The sequence below is a fragment of the Myripristis murdjan genome, chromosome 2, assembly GCF_902150065.1.
Source record: "Myripristis murdjan chromosome 2, fMyrMur1.1, whole genome shotgun sequence".
Classification (NCBI taxonomy): Eukaryota; Metazoa; Chordata; class Actinopteri; order Holocentriformes; family Holocentridae; genus Myripristis; species Myripristis murdjan.
Window position 1 is genome coordinate 15,669,528 of NC_043981.1, and position 26,913 is coordinate 15,696,440.

The 26,913-nt window shown below is 40.7% G+C and overlaps 1 protein-coding gene across 1 annotated transcript; it reads left to right on the forward strand.

Annotated features, from left to right (window-relative positions):
• Nucleotides 1-796: 796 nt before the first annotated feature.
• On the forward strand, nucleotides 797-25,188 carry slx9 (SLX9 ribosome biogenesis factor). The gene is made up of 6 exons (XM_030066765.1): nucleotides 797-1,114; nucleotides 1,831-1,951; nucleotides 14,869-14,937; nucleotides 19,230-19,404; nucleotides 22,388-22,456; nucleotides 24,673-25,188. The coding sequence occupies exons 1-6, from the start codon at nucleotides 917-919 to the stop codon at nucleotides 24,797-24,799; spliced, it is 759 nt and encodes a 252-aa protein (XP_029922625.1). The 5' UTR covers nucleotides 797-916; the 3' UTR covers nucleotides 24,800-25,188.
• Nucleotides 25,189-26,913: the final 1,725 nt, after the last annotated feature.

Sequence of the window (26,913 nt, forward strand, 5' to 3'; positions counted from 1 at the left end):
CCACACCCTACCTTACCCCACCCCATCCCAGCCCTCTTCCCCTCTGCTTTACCTCAATAAATCACCAGCAAACTAATGCACTGTCTTTATCATTGTATGGTTTAGTTTCTGCAGAGAATTTTAAGTGACACTTAAGTCAAAATAATAATAGTAACAATTACAGACGGGAATCAGCAGGGACAATTAATTTCATGATATTTGGGTGCCCATTCAATATGTATTGTGACTGTGCAATTATCGCATTTCAATGTTATTATTTCTTGGAATTTTGGATCCAGAAGCTGGATCTTACTTCCAACAACAGCCATACGAAAGTCAGCCAAATTGTTAGAAGGAATGCATGAATCTTAATGAAAAGAGAATAACTTCCACGCCAAAAAAACAAACAAACAAAAAAAAAAAACAGTAGTAATATGGGCACAAGGTAATCCACAGTATTTAGTAGTGCTGTTTCACATGGAAAACAAAACCATGCGGAACGTTCAACACGATCCCGCTGCTTCCCACGGAGCCACCAAACTAAGACACCAGTCACGCTTGTTGTGATATCTGTCAAGTGAAATCAAAAATACAATATCCGGTATTACGCTTCAGAATCAACGCTCCCTTTTTTATAAACTCGCTAGAAAAGACGCCACATTATGCAAATGCACGTAAACCCAATGGCGTTGGCTGTCTTTTAAAATGTGAAGGCTCACTCAAACCATGGCTGTCACACAAATGTTTTTCAAGACCGAAGAACACGTGCTCCAGTGTCAGATGCTTTTATTTTGAAGGCTAGCGCGTATTTACATCCGTTTTTAGTCTCGCTAAGTGTAGGTACCTTGACGGACTTCGCATGCTACTGGGGGAAAGCACTAATGTGTATTTGTGTGTACATTAGCACGGGTTAAGAAGTTATTTTGTGAATATTAACATGGTTGGAAAGATAAAACATGTCCGTCAGAAGCTTCACCAGGAGGCGGTGAAGCCTGACAGGGCGAACAGCCTCACACATCCGCCCTTAGTGCCCCAGACTTTGGAGAAGGCACCGAAACCTGTCCCGGATCCACACAAAACAACCAGTCCGCTGCTGGAAAGTAAGAGGAATGACGGCTCAAAGGATAATAAACAGGTCTGAGTTTGGAAAATTAACTTCTATCGTGAAGTAGTGCAACGGACGTGTGCGTTCTGGCTGGAAACTCCTCAGGAGAAACTGTATTTAAAGTGTCGCACCAGAGTCCATTCAAAAATCTTGCGGTTACATTTTGTCTCGCTTATCGGCAGCTGTACACACCCGGTTAAACACAAGTTAAGATGTTTTACGTATTAACATGGTCTTCTCGTCTGTGCCCCATTGGAGTGACATAACACAAGGCTTTTATTTGGCTAAAATTAAACTTTTACAGCTGTCTTGCTGCTCGCTACCGCCCCCTGCCGTGTATTGTGGAGGAAGAGGGTGATAGTGGCAGTCATAATAGTTACATGTTGAAATCCAGCTGAAATAACTCCTACCTGGTGGATCAGTGTATGCCGAACATAAAAGGGGTATTTAATGATTTATTTTAATTGGTCTTGAGTTATATTTTAGGGAGTATATTTTCATACCATGCAAGAATGCATTAAATTAAAAGATTTCTAAAGGTGTCTTGGCATATCCACACAGGAACAAGAGCAGGGAACATGTGTAAGGATATTTTACAACAAGTTATTTTTATTGATAAACACTTAATTTTATGTCTCTCTTCCTCTAAATTAAATTGCCTGTTCATCTGTTATGTCTGTTTATGACGATGATAGTAAAACCACATTGGATGCATCTTACTTACACGTCTGCTCTGAATGGCACAGACACAGATGCAGAGTTCCTTCCCCACTGGGATCTTTGCGGGCACGAAAATCACCGCCGAGGCGCTGGTGCAGACGTTGAAGTTTGAGGAGCCTCCAGATGTGGCGATACTGGCAAAAAAAGGTACGAGGTTTCCCTCAACACTGCACCTGCCATTCACTCTGCTGGGAAATAACAACATTTAAAACTTCTTTGCATAAATCGAGTCTTTCTTATTGGCAAAAAATACACACCTGATTGAGTATGGCTTAAGGTGATAGGTGACGTTTTGGAAGATATTTATCAGTTTGGTAAATACTAGAGCATCACTTATAATATTCTTTCACCTTTTAGAATTACTCAATTTTAATCCTACAGTTTCCCTGCATCAAAACACAGTGATATTTCTGATTGATTGATCATGTGTAGCCTAAGTATTGCTATTATTATGTTATTTTATCTTTTTTTTTTCAGGTATATAGGTATTCCTTAAAGCAAGGGAATATAAAAGTTGTAGTTTTTTTAATGGAATTTGGCTTTAAGTTCAAAGATGAAGGTAAAATTATGAGCATGACAACAGGAAAAAGCCGCTTACCTCAGTTATACTCAGCATATAAGTTACTGATTTATTTGAATACAAATTCGTATGTTATTATTCCATTTTGTTTTTCTTTTACTACACAGAAAGGACAAAGAGGACAGGGTTCTTTGACAACATAAATTACAAATACACACATTAAATACATAGAAAGCAACACATGACTGAAAGCAGTATTTTACAGTGCAGTGTTGTCTTTTTCTACTACCTTTAACATACTAGCAAAATTAATTTGAGAATAATTTTTGATATTGATGTTAATAATACAGAGTTTAGGGTTTCAGCTAATCTGTGACTTTTATCAGCCTCTGTTGGTGAGTAATAGGAATCGCAGCAACACTGACACGGCTCCTCCAAAACAGAGTAAGCACCAGTCAAGCCCATATTCCGGTCAGGAGAAGCCTCACTTAAAGGGATATTACACTGCTCATTTATTAGTGAAGTTCAGTGCATACCAGGAGTTATTTAGTGACAGAGTGTGACCTTATTGTTTATTTTGTTGATTAAGGCCATGACAAAAAATATTCATCAACAACACTTTTTTTCTAGGACTTAAAAAAAACAACGAAATGTCATGATGAGATGAAAATGTAAGAGTTCAACAAATGAAAACACATCTCCTGACCTCAGATTGGGATGGATCTGGTCATTAGTTTGCAAACCGCTGAATAATACAGATCCAGCTGCTGTGAACAAACTTTCCACAGTAATAACAAAAAGCTATAGAAAAGACAAGAAGAGGAGTGTGTATCAGTCTCGAGTGCCTTCACCCCACTTATTTGGCCAGCTCCACTGCAACATGTGGAAAAATCCAGTGGGGATTAACACTTACGCAAAGCGCTGTGTGTGTAAAGGTGACCAACAAATCATTTAGTGAGGAACTGACAGAGACAAAAATGTTACAAAAGATTCAGTAGAGATTTTCATCAAACTCATATCATTGCCGTTTTCATTGACAAAAACTAAACTTAAGCTAGAACTAGAAGTAGATGTAAAACTAGTAAAATTGCAAAGACTAAAATGTGACAAACATCCAGCCAGCATCCAGCACCACTACTGTCCGACAGCAACAGCTGGAGGGCGGAAAGTGAAATAATATCACATTTTTCAAAATGGGTGAACTACCCCTTTAAAGGCCCTAGCACTTTTGTGTTTTGATGACTTGAAACTGGGCAGACTGAAACAATCCAGTGGCTGGAGAATAATTACTATACAAGTAATAAAATTTCTTCATTTATTGTTTGTTGTTTATACTCATGAAACATCATACCTTTTTAAATCTCGCCCTTGTTTTATGAAAATAAAACAAAATTAACACTGAAAATAAACCACATCTGTTCAAAAAATAAAAAATAAACTAAACAAGCTTTAAAAATGATTTAAACTAAACTGAAAACAAAAAATCAAAATGAAGTTAAAAATAAAAACTCAACTAGAATAACCTTGCTTTACTCTACTGTCTTGTCTGGTTGCACTTCCCTCTGTGGCCACTAGGTGGTGCGTGAAGCTCATGAATCTCCCACTCGAGCAGCAGCAGCACCACAGCAGGCCACAGTGAAGGCTTCTTTGGGATTTCTGCCACACTAATGAAGGCTGCTGCAGCATCTTGTGCCAGCTTTGAAATAACAGCTTTAAAAAAAAAAAAAAAAAAAAAAAGCCGGTGCAGAAATCTTATCGGAGCCGTGAAGTGCAGGGTGAGGGGGAAAAAATCAAGCGAGCAAAAGAAGAAGAAGAAGGAGCCAGTTGCAGCATCCTCCTGGTGTCTGTGCAAGGGAGGGCTGGATCTGAGCCTGGTTGCTAAGCACGTCGTGCCGCATGACGCCTTTGCCAGACGAGGGCCCGGCGCTATTTTTAGAGCAGGCGTGGGATAAATTTAGCTCATGCATGAAATCAAGGTTTAGCTGCATCAGTGTTTCCCCACTTCAACTCGCTGGGCGCTGAGGCTGCTGCTGATGCCAGTGACGGTGTGTGTGTGTGCATTCAGGAGTGTCTAGCAGTGAATACACACCCACCGTCATGAGGCTGTTGGGTTGATTTATTTATTTATGGAATCATTTATTACCTGATTTTTGGTCTCTCACTCTTTTCAACATCAGGCTGTGCAGCTTAAATTGTTGCAAGGCCCTGTTTTGACTCTACAGTTGACAATATATGAGTCGATACTGCGCTGTTAGGAAATATCCAACATCAGCGGGTCAGTAATGTGCATCTCAGATATGATGGACATGATGCAAATTGATTAGTGGCATATATATTGAGGAGCTGATCAATACCGTCACACTGGTGTCTCTGGGAAGCTCTTAAGCTGAATTGATTATAGTGAACATCAGATACCACATGAGGCTGAATGGATGTTTTATTATTATTGGAGGGTTTAAGTGCAAATCCCTTATGTTTTGGAATTATTTGGCATGGAAATGAAAGATCCTGGATATCGGCACTTTTAGCTACGCTTTGGTGATGTGTGTGTGTGTGTGTGTGTGTGTGTGTGTAAGGTGGGAATGGATGCCAGTGACAATATCGGCCACCATGTAAGACAGAAGATGGAATAGAAGAGTACAAGCAAACAAAAGTTGTATAAAAGTAAACTGCTCAACTCTTTGAAACCCAGGAGCCTGTGGGTGGGCTTTGATTTTGAAGGGGTTGTTTCCACCCTGTGAGCAGAGTGCATTTATTTGTTCATCTGTGTTTGTCATTTTTAATTTTTGTATTTAGAATATATTTTTTATTTAGAATAATATACAATATTATATTATAATATATTTTTTGTGTGTGTTTTTTTTATTATTATTTTTAATTTTTAATTTATTTTTTTAAATTTTTTAAGCAAAGTTGTTGCTAATTTTCCAGTAGAATTTTGGCTATTTTTGTTGCAATTTCATGCTAATTTTCTGATAAAACATTTCAATTTTTTATTCTTAAAAAAAAAAAAAAACATTATTATCATTAATATTATTATTATTATTATCATTATTTTTATTTTTATTTTTCTTCTTTCTATTTTTATTTTTTCCTTAGAATTTTTATTCAGCTTTTTGTAGTTTTCAAGTCAAGTCACTCTTGTATTTTTTTTTTTTTCCTTAGCAGCTTCTCTCTTATTTTTGCCTGGCTGTGTCTCTCTTTGTCTCTCCTCATTCCAGTATGACCTTCCTCTGGCCTTCATCTGCTTCTTTTGCATCCACTCAAATTCACAAACAAATCACAGCTCTTTTTTTTTACATTCTTGCAGTTTTTCCGTTAACCTCCGGAGTGTGCAGGCGATGGCTTGGAGCTCTCCTAAATGATTGTTGGAAAGAGCTTGAATGCAGTTCGACTGATCGATTCGGCTGCAGCTCAGGCCGTGCCCTTTATTTCAGACTTGCTCGTTGCGTGTGCAGTGAAGTATGAACGGTTTTCAGCATCAGCCAACACGCCACGGGGAAACGCTGCACATATTTGCAGAGGCTCCATTGCAGTGCTGTAACTCCCTGCAGAGGGAGAGGGAGTGAGCGTGGCCTCCTTTTCGCCGGCCTGCCACCACAGGGCACCGACTCACATTTGCTTCGCCATCATTAACCCTTTGTGGTGCTGAGCCCAGTGCCCAGGCAGTGCATCAGAGTATCTGCCAGTCTCTAAAACGTCTGGGAAAGTGTCAGCTTGTCTACATATGACATTTTATTGGGCTTTACTTATTTTTTAATATCATTTTATTTGTGATGCAGCTCTAAAATTAAATAGAGGGTTAGATTCTTTATGCTCAGTGAATTTAGGCAGTCTTAGATACTAAGACAGATGCATAATTTGTAGTTTCACCAAAAATATGAATGCAAACAATGTCAGTATTGGTTTTATTTTCTTGTGTTGTAAACTCTTGTAATATATGCTCACTCTGAGATAAGTACAGGACAAGGGCAATACGATATGACAAACATGGTGGAAATTATGTATCGTAATTTTTAGTTTCTCGGTTTCTTTTTTCCCCGCGCTGCCTCAAAACTTTCAGAATGTATGTACAATAAGAATTTTTTTTTTTTTGGACAGATTATCCTTTAAATTTAATTCCAAAGAGAATTAAAAAATCTCGAATTTACCTTCCACTAACCAGATAAGAACTGCATTAGTTGCCTGGTTTTTAGCAATCCTTTTGAGTCATGGGGTGGCTCTTAATTTCTTTTTATGTATTTATTTATTTATTTGTTTATTTATAATTATTTTATTTATTATTTTAATTTATTTTATTTTATAATTTAATTTACTTTGATTTAATTAAATTTTTTGACAGAATGGTCCAGAACTGTTTGTGTTTTCTGACATTCCCACCAGTACATGTATGCGACTGTGCTGATGTTTTGGACTGAATCTGCTGATATTTTCTGCTGACATTCAACATTTTTGCAGAACTTTTGTGTGGAATCTGATCAAAATGTCTTGTCGGATTCAGCTGAGTTTAAGGTCGGCCCGTAGACAGCCGGTATCATATTGATCAGTTTTAATAAATACATAATCGATTGATCCAGCTCCGTCATGCGGCGTCAGAGCTGATCTGTTGGGGTGAATATCAGTCCCCTCCCTCGGCCTCAGCACACACCGAGAAGTGATGACTCTGTCGGCTGATCAGACGAGCCCCGCGGCTTTCTGACGAAGTGCTCTGTCTGCAGTCTAATTAGAGGTGTCGTATCACTACCAGACTCTGGAGACGAGCCCCCGTCTCATCTTTATTTTAAGGTCAGCTCCCTAAAGACTGCCTGCCCGCCGGCCCGCTGCCCTCCTCTCACAACCTCGCCTCCGTTCTCCTCCTGCTGCATCGCTCCTGCCTCCTTACACCACAGCCTCCTCCTGTTGCCTTCAGTCCTCTCCTCTCCCCGTTTCCCCACCTGTCCCCGTTCTCATTTTATTCTCCTTTATTTTTTGGGATGGGGATAATTCCCTGGTTAAGCCAAAATCAGTTTTTCCTGCACCATTCCTACGTTCTCTTTGTCTTTATTTATTTATTATTTTAAAAAACTCGTCTCTTGTGTCTTTCTGTAGTTTGGTACGAGGCTCATTGCCTGCCTCCACCGCCTCCGTGCAGAGCTGTCACGTTTCCTTGCATCATTATAATACGACTGCACAAGTGCATCAGAGCGTGCAGTGCAGGAATAATGAGTCAGATATCCAGATGTGAAATTCTGTGATGCTGTTAACGATGACAAACCGGTGTTCATCTACACCTGGAATAATATATAACACATTTTTTTTAATGGCTTATGTAACTGGGTGAATGCACAGAATATTTTTTTTTTTTTTTTTTTAAAGGTGCTATGTGGATCACAACATGAATAATATCTTTGTCAAATCAGTTGTGACACTTTGTTGTAATTCCCAGAGATTAATGAGATAAATGGTTGAGATGATTGGTCGCCGCTGTCCCACACAGTGGTGTTGTTAGTGTTCAACTCAGACGTCCGACGTAACGTTGACTCCAAACTTTTGCCCAAATATGGAATTTAGGATCCATCCAGTGCATTTTCTCTATGAGAAAGATCCATGTCCCTGTCAGGGGCTGTGGTTTAAAACTTGGATTAGCTTTATCTGCACGTTTCTCTCTTAAAACAGGGACCGGACCCACTGAGTTTGCAAAGAAAAAGCGAACACAGAGGAGCTGAATGCTCTATGAACAGCTTTGTCCCGATAAATTTATGTATTTAAGTATTTATCATGTGTGACGAGTGGTTTACCACTTAGCTGCAAGTGCTTAATTTTTTTAAAACTACACAGGTCGTATTCAGGTTATAAAAAAATACGGAAGAAATTTAGTTTTCATATATAGCTGTTAAAATGCATACATTGTTTTAAGAAATGAGGAATGCACCATTCATTTCTCCCACAGACAAGCTACGTTTTTAATCTGAAAGTCGAGAAAAAGTTGATAATTCAGAGAGGTTTGGCACTACATTTCCCATAAACCCCATTGCTTCCTGTCTGTGCCCCCTCTCCTCTCCTCTGGCACCTTTGGCTAATTTCTGAGGAGAATAAAATATACTTATGGAGAAGTAAATATTGAGTTACTTTTAAAAACAGTAACACTGTTACATGCCCTCTTTTCCACATGAGTCTTAAAGAAAGTATAAAGTTGAAACTACATTCTTTGAACTGTAAATCTGGAAATTACACAAAATACGCACCAGCAAAGTTAAAGCAGATCATCATCTCATCTCTGCTGATATGACACTTTTCACTGTGAAGGGTTCAGCAATTTGTTAATTTATGACGGCTGCTCAGTTTCTGTCTCAGTTTTTGTCAGTTTCTGATGGCTGTAGAGAGCCGACAGAACTCCTTTACTGTCTGTTTTTGCCAGAAGCTCTTGTAGCTTTCGCTCCGTTTGTGCTGGAAAACAACACCGTCTTCCCGGATCGGCTGAAATACCATCTTAGGTGTTTTAAACCCGTCCATCCATCCTGTCCTCTTTCACACGCTCCATCTTCTGGGCCTCCCACCGCCTCCGAGGTACAAGCTGTCAATCCGGCCTTAAAGTAGAACGAGGCTCAGCAGGATGAGGAGAGTCGGGTGGGCGGGGGCGAGGCGGGGGGATCGTCTCAAGCCACCCGTAATTACAGCTATCCATTTCACCTAACAGTGAGAAGACGATGCTCCCGGTGGGAACGGAGTGGTGGTAACGCACCCTCCTCTTTCTTCCCCCTTCCAGAAACACTATAGACCCCTCAGGCCCCGGCCTCTCCTCCCACCTCTGCCCACATCCGCAGTCAGCAGCACAGCAGCAGATGCCTATCTGTGCCTGTTCTCTTGCACAAACACATTTGTTGTTTCGCGCTGTGGTGGCAGATAAAGGCCTCGCCAGGATCTCCGGCGTGCACGGACACTCTGGAGATCCTGTTCCTGTCGGGGCGGCAGGCGGCGTGTGTGCCGAGACGGAGCGCAAAAGTCAGTGTGAATGTGAACCAGTCTGCTGCAGAGAGGAGTCTGTCTTCAGCCAAAGGACTTATTAGGATTTGCATCATTTCTTGGTCTTTGTCGTCACTTATTTTTTTTAACAGATAGGGAATATTCTGCTTATCTGCATAATCAATATCACTTAATACAGTGGTTCTCAAACTTGTTCTGTAGAATAATTTTCAGCCACCTGACAAGTGCAAAAAAAAGTTTTGGTAGAAAAAAAATCCTATATAAAGAGGTCCAACCCGGCTCCATCAGTGTCTGAAACAACAACCTGATACTGATTTTGCCTCTTTTTCGTTTCTTTCTCCTCGTTCCCAGCTGTATCGCGGCTACATTTCAAACACTAATCCGTTTCGAGAACCACTACCTTGATAAGTCACCAGTGTCAACTTTGAGCCCATTCTTAGGTCAGCACTAATATATTTTTGGATTCAAACTGTTTAAATTTTTGGATTTTAATACCTAGAAAATAAGATTAAAAAAAAAAAAAAAAAAGTGGAAGAGCCCCAGAAACAGCATTTAGGTCATCATTGGATACTATTTAATTCTGGTGATGATGGTGTAATACATGTGTGGAAGCCAACCAAAACGCTCCACCTGCATCATCTGTATTATATCAGGTGCATACCAATGACCGGCTGATATGTGATAAACAATAAGCCCAATACGTCAGTCTGAGCCTTGACTCCAGAGCTCATTATCAACACTGTCTGGACGTTTTGGAGCCTCGGACAAATCTCTCTGGCCCTGGTTCGTCCTGTGGTTGAACATCCTTGGCAGCCGCCGCCGAGTGAAGCCGCCCCTCAGAAACTGAATCTTAATTGATACACCAAGCTAATAGCCCCAGTTAGGCTGTGCACAGAAAACCATTAGAGATGAAAAACAATATGGATAACAGAGAGAGAGAGAGAGCACGGAGCATTCTGGGTCAGGTAACAGCGGCTGGAACAAGGAACCAAATTAACCAATCTCCAATGCGGCTGCTGAGTTAAGGTTAGGATTTTCTGGAGTAATGAGGTGTTCATTATACAAGCAGCACCGTTTTTGAAGAGCATCCTTGAAATGTATCAATTCAGAGGGTCAGACGAACACATTTCTTGCCCTTTTGTCTCTGAAAAGCGCCTGAGAGAAAATGTATGAGGCGCTTTTGGAGAGATTTGGGAGATTTGATTGTTAAAATGACTGAAAATGCACTGATCAGACAAACTTCAAGGAAAGGATCACAGTTAATTCAAATATATATCACATCATTCGCTGATTCAAGTCAGTCGCGCTTTATGAGATGTTGTCTGTTCTCTGAAGTGATCGCAAGGGAATTGAGGCCGTTTCAATTTTTTCCTATTGTTCTGGAGTCCATTTCCTGCCTATTGTAGACTGGAGAGGCGCGTTGACAACCACAGATATTTGAGCAGCAGCCGCCACGGTCCCCGAGTCTGACTTTGGGGTATCAATAGTCGAGAGCGTCCAGTTTCTGCTGCGGCTGTTTTCGGCCAGGACAAAACACATCATATCCCGCCGCGGCCATTGAAATGACATGTGGTCTGTTCGCTGCCTGTGACCTTTGAACTGTGTGGAGCTGGAGCTGCTGCCGATCAATAGTCAGAAAGCAGACCGGCGAACAACACCTCTACACCTTCCTTGCTCTTGTGCTAATAAGTTAGCCTATATTTAAGAGAGATATACCTTCAACACTTGAAAAACGCTGGTGTATCTTTGGTCCATTTCACTGTTTGGTGTATTTTCCTTATTCCAAATCTAGACAACGTGACACCACATGAGATATTTACAGTGGAGTTTGATAGGAAGACCTTTTAAACTAACCTAAATAACAGGGTTTTGATGTTAGTAGTTCACAATCAGAGAGCAAGGGATTCTTTTTGGGCTCTTGGAGTGCACTGATCTTCATTTATTAAATAGTGTAGCATTTTTTTTTCTCTCTTTCTTTTTAAAGATTGGCTTTAGGGATCTGTAGGGCTGGCCAAACAGAAACTGTTGTAGATCCTAAAGAGCTCTTCATGACCAGCACAGCACTCGCTCTACAGCTGTACCAGTAAACATAACATGTCGTTCTTACGTTATCTCCAATGACAAGGCAACAATAGCAGGAGTAAAGGGATTTGCTTTTTTAGATGGAGGGAAAGAATGAAAGAATGAATGGAGAGAGGGAGGAAAAGGCATTGTAATGCAGGGATGCTTGAGCTGTTTGTTGGTAGGAAATCTCAAAAAGCGATTGATGGATTTGGACGAAACTTTATGGAAAGGTTGGTCATGGGCCAAGAAAGAGCAGATTCGCTTTTCATGCTGATTGATCAAAACGGGGTGTGATGGTGACATCGCCGATCACAAAAAAGCATACAACTTCCAAATGGATTCATGCAACATGGAAAAACCTTGTGGAAAGCTCGGAGATAGGGCAAAGAGGAGCTGATTAACCTTTCACACTGATTGGCCAAAAGAGTATAGAAATACACCTTAAATCAACCACACACACACACAGCTCTTTAAAGTTTGAATTTATTAAACAAAAACAATACCTTCTATTAAAAGCATGGGAAGCAAGAACTGACCAAAGTTGAATTTGGTCAACTGTGTGATGAATTGTGCAGCGCTGGTGGACGTTGGTGCACTCTACTCTAAATATTTCTACTTTTGCATGTACATATTAATGGTCATAAAATATACATGATATTCATGCTTATGTTGATTGTAGCATTAGAATTGATTTCATGTTAATAAGAGCTTCCAACCAGTTTAATATGGATCATTTCTGCAAAAGAGAAATTATATCATACCGGTCATATGAGAGGGGGTCTGCACTGATTGGCTAATATCTCATTTTTAACCCCAGGCCTGTCTTAGAACATGACAGCCAAGGTCTTTACTGCCTTGCTGTTTACAAAGGCACTGCCATCGGTCCACTAAAAATATACAGCAGCAATACTGCCACTAATCACTTGGATGGTGGATATATATACATTACCTAAAAGCAAAATGTCCTCTGTCACTGTTTGTCTGATGAGATTTGAAGGTGTCAGTCATCTAAACTTGAAAGTGGCAGTTCATTTTCTGTCAGGAAGAGGATTTGAACCAGTGACCTTGGGTCTACAAGCCCGTATCTGTAATCCTCTGGGCTTTGACCACGACCACCAGTGAGGGGAAAAATGTTGAAATGAAGATACTGAGGCAGGAGGAAAAGATGGGACGTAAGAGTGGACCTCTGGGAAATCGTCAGAGTTGGTTTTGGAACAGTGGAAAAGTCCCAGCTTTGGTGCTTTTGTTGCTGCGGTTATTTTTCCCCTTTCCCCTGACGTCAGCAGCTGATCCGCTCCGCTTTGAGCTGTTTTTGTGCATTTTCTGACACTGTGTTATGTTATCTTAACACCTCAGTTTGTTTTCCCGGGCCTCTAAGGAAGTGCCATGTGGTTTTTGTCACGGCATGTCAGCCAAACGTCAGTCTGCCAGCCTCTGGGATTATCAGCCCATGTTGCTGTTAACTCGTCTGCCCGTCACAAAGGGCAGGGATGAAGACAAACATTCACTCTTTTGTGCTTTTGCTTTGTCTGTCAGAGTCAGAGCCGCTTATTAGCACGACCAGTCTAGTTGCACTCATGGATATTAATAACTAAATAAGGATTAAAATGAATTGCACTCAGGTAAAAGTAAGTTCACGTACTTGTTAAACTTACAGATTTGCTTTGAGTCAATGAAATGGGTCAAAACCAGCAAACCACAAGGTTTACACAAGGTTGTTTCTATGACAGGATTACAAAATCTATCTTCGTTTTTCATTTTTTCTTGGAAACCCCTGGTTGTATCACTTAAAATCTCATCTGTGATGATTTTCAGATGTTTCCTGGCATAAACTTCAATGTTTTTTTTTCAGGTTAAGCCAAGTCAGGGTCCTTGATTCCCCAAAGTCTTTTACTGAGACCGTGGGTATTAAAAGTTCTGCCGGATTATAGTTTATCTCCGCTGGTTTGCAGTTAGAAAATCTAGAATTTATTTTGCTTACTGTTTCTTCTCATCCACTCTCCCTGTCTGTCTCTCTCTCTCACACACACACACACACTCACACACACACAATCTCTCTCTGCGCCCTCGGGCCTCATTCGCCCCTGAGGATGTCCTCACCACAGGGAACCTCAAGGTGGCTGCACTGATAAAATAACATTTTAAACCCAATAAAAAGATCAACTTCCAGCTCACGATGTTTTTTTCCCACAAGCGGGGGGGAAATAGCGAAGGCCGCTGGGTATTTTTGACTCTCCTCGGTGTGCAGCCCATATGCTGGAACAAGTCATCCAATTATCAGCTCGTTTTGTTTTTATACAGTTTATTAATCCTGAAATTCTTGGTCTGAGCTTTACAAGTTCAATCTACATGTTCCCACTATCCAGGAACATATGGAAATACACCTGGGGTTCAACAAATATGATTTAATGCAAATTAATTTTTGGGTTTAACCAATTAAAAACCATTTCTGATATCGTGCAGCCCTAGAACTAATACAGTTTTTTTGTATTGGCTTTGAACCAGCAGTGGAAAATATTTTGTACCAGTATCTTGAACCATAACAAATTCAAAAAAAACACACATTCAGTGTTTTCTAAAATTGTTTTAGCCTTGTCAAAAGCCTTTGAAACAGCTTTACAAGCATCATTACACACATTTTCATTGAAGATAATGTTTTTGTTGAATCAATTCCCATTACACAACATTGAACAGATGTGTGTGTGTGTGTGTGTGCATGTGTGTGGTTGATTTAGGGAGTATTTCTTTTGCAGGAGTTATGCACGAGTTTTGTGCAAATCCCTCCATACTTTTTGGAGATATCCTGCAAACAAACAAACAGAACAAACAAACAAAATGTCTTGGTAGAATCAGTCTGGTTTAAATGCTTCCCATAGACAACAAGTGCAGTAAAAAAAAATAATTTAACTGTGACCAAATGCAGACACATACTAGGTATATAATAAAAATTTTATATTTACTTCTCAGATATTTTATCTCACGTTTTTGACAGCAAACAAGTGCTGGAACCGGCATCAATGACTCTCGACCACTGTTATGTTGTATTGTAAACATGTAATCAATCAAACTGCATCATATTCATCAAGTCGGTCACTGGACTCCACATCTCTTTTTTTAATAAAATGGTTTAAACCAAAGAAATAGCTAAGCTAAGATAGTTTAATGAAGTACTGGTTTTGTGGTGCACAGGGCTCGGCTCGTTTGTTGTGTTCCTGTTCCTTTTTTTTAATTATTTTTATTTTATTTTAAACGTGTAATCGCCTGCCCTCTCACGGCCCGCTCAGCTCTGTTCATTTTGGGAGATGGTGGAGTGTTGCTGTAGCTCGCAGCCAACCCGCTCCCTCAGCGCCTTTGATGTATCTTTAACACATTTATGAATTTGCCTCTCTTCATGTTTAATTAGAAGGCTTTTCCCTCCGCTGAGTGGAGCCAAGCCGTTTGATGTGTGCTGTCATGACACTCTGTCTGTGTGTGTGTGTGTGTGTGTGTGTGTGTGTGTGTGTGTGTGTTTTGACAGGCCCAGAGGAGAAGAAAGTCAAGTCAAAGAAAGAGAAGATGAAGGAGAGGAGAGAGCGCTGGCTGAACAGTGAGTGTATCTTCCAGGGTTAATCAACACCGCCACCTTTATTTACTAAACTCCTTATTAAGGATCAGTCCTGTTACCACACACCAAGTTAGAGCTGATGATCAGAGAATTAACAGAACCAACAAATAAATCACCAAATCAAGGGTACAAAAAATATCTTACGAAACAAGACATCAAACAGTCAACATGTAGAAAACACGGAGCAGAAGGAAGCAAAAAGCTTATCTGGTCCTGCTCCTTCCTCACAATATCAAATTAAAAGCAAAACAAAAAACTCTGCTAGGTTTCTTTTTTCCCCTCTCCCCTTTTTCTTCTTTCTCCCTACCCTTCTTTTTTCTTTTTTCCCACGACTTTCCGAGCTCCTCTATTTTATATTCATCCATTAATAATTACTTGTAGCTTCATCTGCATATCATGTTGTTAAATAAGCAAAGTCTGAATTTGACGTGTGGCTGAATTTTTACAGCCCAAAATGTGTCGCCTGTTCCAAAAAAAAAAAAGAAAGAAATTGACTGGAACTATTTTCTTGTGTGGCCTCAGCTCTCTGTGCCGGCCCTCAGTTACTACGGTGGCTGGCAGGTGCCACAACATTACCTACCAGCTATCTTTTCGTACTCCAAAGAAACATGCCTACACGTATTTAATGAAGAAACCAAAGGATAGCAAACTCAAGCAATCTGCTTCTGTCTCTGTGGTGGCTACCGCTGCTCTGAGCGGAGTGATACAGGAAGTGCAGAGGTTACCGAATCTTTCTGGATGTTGATACTCGGAAAAATGCAATTGTAAACAGTAATTTGTGTCCGTGTGCGCCTAGTAATCATAGTTGCAATTTAATTTGGGGAAAGCAACACTCGCAAAGTGATGTTAAACCTTATTTGAGAGGATTAAAGTGCTTATTTTTAACAATGTTAGCCGGGGGGAGGTCTACTTTAATGGCAGGAGGCTAACGGTTAGCATTTGGAGCATGCAGCCAGTATCCAGCACTCAGTAACAATGAGAGAAAAACAGCACTACTACTGTCCTACATAGCAGCTAAAGGGGGAGGTGAAATACTATCACATTTTTCAAAGTGCAAGACATGTCCCTTTAACATGTATCTGAGGTGATCTGCCAAATGTGGGATTATGTCAGCGCCGGGTAAACGGAACCAATTAATCAGACGGTTTGTCGTGTAGGAATCAAGCTGCCAAACTAAATCCCCAAAACAGACGCGCGAGTTGACACGGTTACAGCAGCCACAGAAGACTCGACGTCGGCTCCCACAAATCTTTGCAGCTGTTAGGCTTCTCTGATTGGACGCATCTACCGTCTCCTGCAGCGGTACTGAGCAGAAAACGCACGTTAGTTTGTAGATTCCTGTGAAAACCAGAGGCAAAATTATCCAACAGGAGTTTCGCTGTCAGAAATGATGTGTCGACACAGTGCGGGGGTAAAAAAAAATAAATAAAAAAAAAAAAAATGTTGGAAAGAGGAAGACAACTAATAATGTCGAAGAGGAACGCAGTGAGGTGGGAAAGGAGTTTTAATGAGAAGTGGAGGTTTGATGTTGACGGCAGGTGTCACGACTGACTGGTGCTCAAGCCTGGAGAGCAAATCCTCCTCTGTGCTGATGGCCGTCTCCGTGCCCCAGAAAAGTCACAAATTCTTTCGTAGCCGGCCAAAAAAAAAAATCCTAAACACAAAACCTCTTCAACACATTTGAAAAATTCTGGTGAATTTATTCATCGAGAAGACACAGTTCAACAAAAAGTGAAACGCTAATGAACGGTCCACCAGATGAGGAAGAGGATGGGTTGGGGAATATTGGGACGACGGTGACAGCATGGAGAAGTGAGGAGGGAGAAAGGGACTGAAGCTGGAGTTAAAAGTACAGAGGAACCAAAGAAAAGAAAATAAAGGACAGAGGTAAATCAGATGGGATTGAGTCTGATCACTAATCTGAGTCTGCTCTCCATTTGTGATCAGATCATCCAAGACGTATCTTCAACCTTGAGCGAAGCTGCTGGCTGAGCAATAATAGTAGAATCATAGTATAAATAGTAGAGGCAATGGTAGTAGTAACCATAATAGTAGTAGCAGCAGTGGTAGCAATTATAATAATAATCCTTATTTATAAAGCACTTCTCAAAATCCACTCTACGAACTGCTCACAAAGGCAGCAAATAAATAAAGAAAGAAGAAATAAACTAATAAAGTCATGAACTCATCAGGTTTACAAAAAATGTATAAAAACCAATAAAAGACAGTTAAAAGAAACTAAAAACTCAAGAAATCAGTGACTCAGCCACTTGATTTCCTTGTGGGCTGAGCACAGTATTAGCAGTAATACCAGAAGTAATAGTAAAGTAGTATTTACAGTCATAGTAAAAGTAGTTTCAGTGGTGGATTTCAGTGACTCGTGGTCTAAAAGTTTTACCAGAGTCAGAGTAGAGCTTTTTCACTGCAGCCATCGCAGCTAAACACAGCTGTTTCTAATGACATTAATTAAGGTTCCATGATAGAAGTTTGTTACAGGCTCAACAGATGAAAAACTCACATAGACCAAATGTTGGTAAACAGCAAAAATAACTGTCTGTATGTATATCCTTGGAAAAAAAAAAAAAAAAATTATTTCTATTTCTATATATATTTTTAAGCAATTTTATTTTATTTACTTTTTAATTTTTTCTTTTCCAGTATTTTTTTTTTTTATTTTTTATATATTTTATTTATTTATTTTCATATTTTATTTGCGTTTTCCATTTATTTCTACATATAAGTAAATATGAATAAATTATTTATAATATTTCTATTTATGTCAGACAGAGCCAGGAACCTGCTGCTGCTCATGCTGGCACACTGGAGAGGCTCTGCTAGGCTTAAATGGAGCAGAGCGTTCATTAATGTCATTAGTAACACCTGTGCTTACCTGCTATTTCACGTCAGAAATACATTTGCACATACAAGGAATTTAAGTTAAGCTTTTCCACCCTACAAAGTATTTCACTCAAGGCAACCCCTTCATTAAATCTTGATGAGATGAGAATAATTAAATTTAAAGATACACAGCATTGGCAGAAACACCACCAGCTACCGGCAGCTTAACTCCAAAATCAGAGAGCCCAACACCATTCCTGTGGTTTAAGACCAAAAAATAAATAAATAAATAAAATTCCTTCTGTGTAATTTCCAAATACTGTCAGTCCCACGGAGCCTGTGTTGGGTTTCAGTCAGAGCGAGGCACACGGCCATTAGCGCCTAATTATATGCATGAAGAGGATACGTGTTGTGTTACCGAGGAATTGATTGGCTCAGCGGAGAGATAGAGTTACAGGCCTGATCGCAATTATAGGAGATGATGGGATGGCGGCGGTGGGGTGGGGAGGGGACTTGTAATTACAGAGAGACACAAAGACAAGACCTTCATCCAGAAAGCCTCAAGCTCCCTGGCTCGTTCTCAGATAAGGAAGCTCTCCCGTAGTTTTCTGGGGTTTTTGGATCATTAAAAACTTTTAAAGACTACAACTTCAAAAATCAGATAAATCAGATTGTTTAAGTCAGGGCCAGCGATCCTCTCTCTCTCTCTCTCTCTCTGTGGTGTCCATCACAGCAAAGCAACATCAAGACGCCCTGTTTTATCTGTAATTCATTGCAGTTCACAGCACAACCCGCTCAGTTTCATCAGTTTTATGCCGTTTTCATATCATAAACTTGTTTTTAAGTCTCAGTACATAAGCCCCAGAGAACATAAGCAGGTGTTTTAGCAGCCAAGAGGGAAATCGAGTTACAAGATGTAGGGCGAGAGCAGCATTTGTGCAGATGGCATTTTCTATAAAAGGTGCTAAAATGTGGAAAAATTTTCCCATGAAATACAACTAAAGAAAGATATTTTTAAAAACAAATCTAAAAGTTAAGTGCTGGGTCAAATCTAATCAGATGTGGACTCACTTGGTCGAAAAATGCATGCACTTTATGTTGTGATGTTGTTTTATAGGCTATCTTAAAAGGCATGTACTTTTAGTGTGTGATGCTTAGGTTGTTGCTGTTTGTTTAAAAGCCAAACTAGGAGCTAGAGTTGGAATATAGCAAGAGCTACAAACTCTATGTGCGATACATCTTTTGTATTTTCATCGTGAAATATCATTTTGTCATTTGCACCATCACAATCAAATGAAGGGCTAAATAAATGCTGCTTAGAATGAATGGGACACTCCTCTGAATCTGCTCACTTCACTTTGTTCCTCGTTGTTTCCTTGTTTTTGGATGTAACCTGCCCTCTCTTGTCCCGTGTTTGCGTCTCCGTCTTCTTTCAGAGATCAGCTCCATCAAGCAGGCGAGGGAGCAGCAGGTGGCCCAGGCCCGGAGGCAGGCCATGCCCGTGGTGGGTGACATGAGGCCCCTGGCCGACGCCTTACCCGAGCTCTCCCAGCTCATGGGCCCCACCGCCACGCCCTCCACGTCACGCCGCAAGAACCGCAAAAACACAGCGTAAGTGTCGAGGCGACTGTCGAGGGTTTCGGACGCTTGATTCCTGCCGATTTCCTTTGAGAAAAGAGAGCGTGTCTGTCTCACACATTCAAACATCTGGACGCGCATCGCTACGGCTTCATCCCGGTTGACGCTGCGCCAGCGTAATGCCACACCTGCCCATCACGCTTTAGTTTTTGTTTGGACACCACAGGGGCCCCTCTGCTCCCAAATCACACAGGAAGCCTTGGCCCCTCATTCATGTAATCTGACAGTGTGTCCTCCCTTCCTGCCTTCACAGAGGTGATTCCTTTTACGAAGCATGGCCAGACATTTGTGTGGCTTGTGTTCCTCTACACTCGTATTTTCAGTCTACTGTCAAAATTAGTAATTTAATATTGTCTCCACTAGAAGAGAAGACGGTGATTTCACTACTTAGTGTTGCCCAGGGTAATGAAGCGTGCCAGAAGGGCTTGTGTTGGCTGGAGTATTGCAGCTCTGTCTCGTCTGTCAGGACTATCAGGCTCCGGCACACAATCCTCAGTATTGTAGTGAAGCATAGATTTAAGACTTTTAAGATGCCAATTTAACATCTTAACGCGTCCAAGCTGGTTTGCTCAGACTTACAAACCGCAGGCAGGTGACTGTAAAGGTGCATTGTGTGGATTACGAAACAGCGGAGGGGCTTTTACGTGATTGAAGGAGAGAGGGAGCGGCTTGGCAAAGACGAGCCTCCTGATTTGATGGAAAAGCCGCAAGTTCTCTTCACGGACAATTTGACAAGCAGCCTAAATCATGTCAGTCTCAGCCTTGTTCTGTGGATTTTTTTCAACCATCCACCCTCGGTCTGGAGTTACACATGCCTCCAGTTTGGACAGAACCAAACATCACCATATCTTTGACTTAACAGCACGATATTGATATTGCAGGGACGACTATTGGTGCTTTCATCAGATATTTACATGCAAGAGATTTTTGAAAAACAGCCATTAGTAATGTGGATATGAAGACCAAGCAGGTAGATGAAAAAACAGAACAGCTGCAATAATGTTCAGAAAATTGCACACCTTTTACTGTAATGCAGCCTTTTAAGCCAAGAAAAGATATCACTTACCACAATATTACGATATCCGAAAACCCAGATGATATCTAGACTTATGTCATGATATCGACATAATATCAATATATCGCCCAGTCCTTCCTCCAAACCTGGTTCAGTGCTTCTCCATCCAGGCTGTGTGACACATTAATCCAGTTCAGCCGGGGTGGGAGGGGAGGCTTTTATTGTGAAGAAGCCGTTATTCACTCGGTCATAAACAGCTCAGAGCAAAGGCCTGATTTCATGTGATCCAGTTCTGCACTAATGAATGAAAAGTTGGCTACACCACTGTGGCTGCTGCAGACACACACACACACACACACACACACACAACGAGGGATATAGACATACATACATACAAGGCTGGGTAGGCACAGGTTACATGTAACAGCATTATAGAAAGAAAGTACAAAATAACTGTTACTGCTATTGAGAAAAATATTGCAAAAGGGGTCAAATCTTAATGTCTTCAGTAAAAAGCAAGTATGTGGAAAATAACATTGATTCTTTTCCTTTGCTGAAAATGCTAAATAACGATAAATTCCACCAACCATGACTGAAAGCATCCCTACAGGTGTGTACCATAGAAACTGAATGGTCTGTACATAAAAGCGAGCATGCACACCAAAGTGTAAAGTCGTTGAAAATACAGTTTACTTCTTTTTTGTCCAGTTAGCTTGCCAGGTACACCTCCAGCCTCTCTGGATGTTCAAGAACGAGTGTTTCAGCAGTGGAACAAAGGCCATTTAGTCACTCACTCACTCACTCATTCAGGGACTGGAGGCATTTTTAGCCAGCCCTGCTCAGGTGGTCTGGCAAAAATGGGCAAAAAAAAATACACTAAAGTACAAGATGTGGCTGCACAAAGACAAAATTTCACTGTATGTTTGTCATTTCTTTGGGTTTCAAGCCAAAGAAGTAGTTGCCGAGAGAAATAATTGTAGAAGAACCACTGCGATTTCAAAGATTTAGCCATGCAAGCCAATAATGGAGTGAGCTGCAGCAAATGAGTATAATAAGGTACAATTTGACAGAGTGGACTTTGGTTTCACAGTGTGATCGACTGCCAAAGGGCCACTTTGGAGCGTCAGTTTACTGGTGAAGACACCAGACTGGAAAAATAATCGAGAATAGAGTGAATGCAGCTTTGACTGGTGTATTTTGGTTCCTGCCTGGTTCAGGGCAGTGAATAACACAAATCAGAATGGAGGAAAAGCCTTTTTAACCTGTTAAAATTCACTTACTAGCATTTATGTAATCGACAAAAACTGTCAACAGCATACAATCAAAAAATAAGATTTACTTTTACACATTATTTGAACCTTTTTTTGATTGTTTTTGTAATTTGTCAACCGTGTTTTTTCGTATAAAAGCCCTGAATATGATCAAGCACTGAGAGTTAATTGGGGCCAGTTGGTGGCCTCAATTAACCGGGTCAGAGTTCCCACTGCAGAGGATCAATTGATTGCTTTTGCTGGCCCACACAGCTCGCACCAGGGCCCTGCTGGGAGCCAGAGAAAACGCGGGGCTCTCTCTCTTCGTCTGCCAATGTCAAGCTCTGCGTCTTGTCCCCTGGTGTTGTTGCAGGCCACGCCGGTATTTGCGGTGCAATTTCTGAATCATTCCTCGGCTGAACTCCCGGAGGCCCCCTGTTTGTCCTCTGTGAACCTCTGGAAACGTACGCAGCCCCGCAACACGCTCTGGGTTCACCTTTTGCAGCGGTTTCCATGACTTTTATTACAACACAGATTTAGATGGACTTTCACATGTGCTAGATTTTGAGCAGTTTCACAGCGCATATGCCCGAGGTGGATGGTGATAAATCTGCAGGACAACAGGTGTGTGTTTAGTCCTCTGTGTATCCTGTAAATGACCCTGCTTCTTTCTCGTCTCTTCTCCCTCCAGGCCGGTGAAGAAGAAGCCCGAGCCGACCGATTTCAGCCTGATGAAACAGTCACAGAAACGCAAACTCCTGTAAGAGGCCTTTTTTCCCCTTTGGTTTCTCTTCACTCCTAATTAAAGGTGCCTGAAGGCGTCCAGTGAAGTCACAGCTGCCACATAGACACACATCTGTGATAGTGAATACAACCCCGACAATACACTCCCCTTGACAGTGTGTGTGTGACACCGCTGCAGTAGACTGTCAGCTTATTTAGTTTGAGATAAGCGACGGTGTGTGGGAGCTTTAGAGTCTCTTTAGTCCACTATATAGAGCGAACACAGCTCAGATGTGTTGTTAAAGGAAGATTCAACTGCGAAACACGTCAAGACTGTAGAATAGGGGTGTAAAACCAAACCGTTTAATGCACAACACACCCTACAAAGTGCAGTGTTACACACACGTCCACTGTATCAGAGACATCTAACAACACCGCTGATGAATTAATGAAGATGCTGAAAGGTTTTTTTTATACTTGATTTAAATAGTCTAAATTGACTTTTGTTTTTGAGGGAATATTTGTTGATGTCATTTTTTTTCCTCAAATCTCTAGATGAAAAAAAAATTTTATTTTTGACGGCAGTGGTAGTTTTTCCCTCCTTATCTACAAAACAAGCCAAACCCAAAAACCACAAAACAAACTGAACCATGGGTTTATCACACCGTTACACCGTTACTGTTGAAACACAGATGTCTTTTTTACCTCGCTATTGTGGTGATGTCTTGTTGTTTTCTAGTTAAATTTCCTCACACAACGTAATTCACAAGATTTCTTCACCCTCTTTGTATTAAATCATTACATGGTGCATTTTTTATTGTAATCAGTATATTGGGCTACACTGATGTAAGTCCTCAAAGCGATGAGGGTTGAAACTTCCCTTAAGCTGCAGTTTATTAAGTATTATAATACGTTACGGGACATAATTTTGCTTTGGTCAGAAAAAAAAGGTATCAACACAATCAACAGGAGAAATGCGGGCAACCTGAGCCGTAAACAGCAGACGGAGGGACATATTTGTTTTGGAAATGACTCGTTTTGCAAGGAATCTGATGCCGCTGTGATGAAGCCGGTTTGTGGCGGAAACTGCTGACAGGCAGCAGGATGCAAACTGGAAAAGACAAGTGACGGGGCCTTTATTAATACTGTCATTGCACTGTGTGTACATTAACTAACTTCACTCATGTCCTCATTTGATTAATATATCATGATGTATATGGTGAGACATCAGACAGTCTGAGTGTCTCTTATTATTAATTCATTTAAATTGTACATAATGGACGGTAAACCCACCTAAACTCAGTTTATCAGCCCTTTTGTTGGAATTGAGTTTACACTTCAGGCTGACATGATCAGAATACATTGAAATCATAAGTGGAAGCAAATTGGTTTAATTTATGTGAGGGTATTTGAGAAAGAACATGAATATGATTATCGCCAATTTGCTCATGCTGATGGTGGTTTAGCCTGTGAAAATGACCATTTAGAGGTCATGAATCATCCGCCTTTTTATTTAACCTTGCATGACTGGTCGTAATCATAAACCAGATTGTTCCAGTTCCACAGTTCGTTTTTACACTGCAAAAACACAAAATCTTACCAAGATTATTTGTCTTATTTCAAGTCAAAAATGTCTTATTACTAGTCAAAATATCTCATTACACTTAAAATAAGACATGATCACCTCAGAAGTAAATTGTTTTTAGACAATTTTGAATTTTCACTTGTTTCAAGTGAAAATTCACTTGAAACAAGTGAAAATTAGCTAGAAACAAGAATTTTGCCAATGAAACAAGCAAATTTTCACTTGTTTCAAGCAAATTTTCACTTGAAACAAGAGACAATTGTCTAAAAACAATTCACTTCTGAGGTGATCATGTCTTATTTTAAGTGTAATGAGACATTTTGACTAGTAATAAGACATTTTTGACTTGAAATAAGACAAATAATCTAAGATTTTGCATTTTTGCAGTGTATGTAGAGCCCTTTATCACAGTTTCAGTCTTGAAGGGTTTTACTGACCCACAATTCACAGAAAACTAAACGACACAACATGACCTAAACCCTCATTGCAGACGAAGAAAAAAAAAAACAAACACAAAACCCCAAAGGCCAAAAGGAGGCAAAAAAGCAGAAATCTTCAATTCAAATGTCTTTAATTGGAAGTAATTTGCAGATAAGTTTCAGTTTTATTGTGAAATGCTCACCACTGGAGACAAACAGTATTATTCTCTGACTTAATTTTGTTTGCAGGGAAACGGAGACCAGCCGGTTTAGCGACGCCGTAAAGAGCCTCGCCGCCAAGACGAATCCCCTGGCCGACATCGGCGAGCAGCTGAGGAAGAGGATGAGGCAGGAGGAAGAGCAGGACCCCAGCTAACACCGGCAGCAGGACTTAGTGAGACCGCGAGGCTCCTAGAGACTGAACCAAGCCCCGCTCCGTACTACTGTCCATGATTTGAACGGGGGAAACCTCCACCCGGTCCACTCTTGCTTTACAGGGACGGGACCCAGTAATTTGCACCCCTTTCACCCGTCTCAACCTGGCGGAGAGACGCACCGTTTGACGTGTGACGCTCCACGATCCCAGACCGCAGCATCATGGGAGAAAGGTGCAACGAGTGGCCGTGTAAAAACAGTAGATGTGGAAAGTGTGCTTGGGCTTTTCGTCTTTTTTTTTTTTTTTTTTTTTTGTAGTAAAAGCTTACAAATGCCGAGGAGGTCTATCACATGAGATATCCGAGGCAACATTAAATTGTGCTATATTCAGTTTTTTTTCTGCGTCTGATTTGTTTTTAATCGTCACAGTTTACATTTGCGATGGTTCACACTTACGTAACGCTCACATCACCATTTCTGCTCTTATGTAAGAAATCGCCATATTTCATTTCGCATTAGATAAAGGCAGTTTCAAATGCGAGGTCATCCCACCTTGTTATGATGCAGTAAAGTAGGATGAATGCCACTCAATTCTCAAAATAATAGAAATGCCTCAGGAGTTCAGGCCAAATCTTTTCCTCCATCATAACCCAAAATACAAGAGCATTTCACTCCATTGTTGTTTTTGTGCACAATTGACACCAAAATATTAGATTGAAGACAGACATGTAAAAGTGTTCTATTAACTCTCGGGGTTATTAGTCTTGGCATGAACCTCTTTCCTCAGGCTCGTCTCGAACATCAGTCAACAAAGTGGTGTGCCCTCCCCTTTCACACTGCCCCGTCTGCCTGTCAGCGGATTCACATTTGACGTATTAAAGTACCCATTTCGTGTGAGGAAATTCAACATTTCTTTTCTTGTTATTTTCCTGTTTGAACTGGAAAGTAGCGTCTGCAGGAAAGATTTACCTAGTAACTTTGCACCAAGAAGAAACAACCTAATACTTTAACAAATTATTGTATTTACATGAAAAAAATAGGTCCTCTGACTTGTTTGGACATAATCCACTCTGTTGGCATTTGTTTCTCTGCGAAAAGTGTTATTTTGGGAGATATTTAGGCATGATGGAGGTGAACGGAGAAATATGAATTTGACAGGAGTGTGTGATACCTTTTTCACAGCAGCCACTCTGACATGAAACTGCAGGTGAACTCAGGTGATACTGATGACATCAGTGAAGCTTCTGCTCCATGTCTGTGCAGCAGAGCCCCGCTGTTGTGTTGGCTCACTGGACGGACTCGGCTACACTTAAATGGATCTGAACCTTACTTAATGTCTTTAGCAACACCCTGTGCAGTTTGTCAGCCATGCAGGAAGACAGGAACCACCACCAGAGCTCATCCAGAGAGGAGAAGAACAGCTGGCCTGATGTTTGTGGATGGAAAGAGCTTGTGCCCTGGTGTCGGGTGAGCCCTCCATGTTCACCATCGAGATCAGGATAAATGTAAAATGTTAGGTTGTGGTGCTGGGCCTTTTTGGTTTAGGGAATACTATGTTACTGGTCGTTCCCTAGATGAATATAATGAGTAGGGTTTAGCTACAGTCAACTCAACTTTATAGAGCACCTTTCATACAAACATGCAGGCCACAGCGCTTCACATTGCAAGATTAAAAGAACAAAGACAAAAAAAACAAGTCATTAAAATAATAAAATAAAGACAGTAAATGGGAAGACTGGTGATTGAACTGAAAAACTATGGCTATAACATTACTCCAAAATACAAGCCAGATTGAAAAGACAGGTCTTTAGTTCCCTTTTAAAAATACCAAGCGAGCTTGCCATTCTGATATCCGGGGGGGTGTTCCTCAGTTTAGGGGTATAAAAACTCCAGGAAGCCTCACATGGACTTTTATGGGACACATAAGGAACATTTAAGCTGGCTTGAACATTAAAAAATGAAAAAAAAAAAATCTGATATATGAAGGAGCGAGGTAATTTGAAGCTTTATAGGAGCTTTAAAATAAATTCTACAAGATACAGCTTTCAAGAGTTCAGTGGTAAAACCAAACCTCAAGAAATCCAATCTAGATCACTGAAAGCGAAATAATTACAG

Coding starts and splice junctions, on each gene's coding strand:
- slx9 (XM_030066765.1), top strand. CDS start 917: ATGGTTGGAAAGATAAAACATGTCCGTCAGAAGCTTCACCAGGAGGCG. Junction 19,405..22,387: donor AAGAACCGCAAAAACACAGC/GTAAGTGTCGAG, acceptor TTCTCCCTCCAG/GCCGGTGAAGAAGAAGCCCG. Junction 22,457..24,672: donor TCACAGAAACGCAAACTCCT/GTAAGAGGCCTT, acceptor TTTTGTTTGCAG/GGAAACGGAGACCAGCCGGT.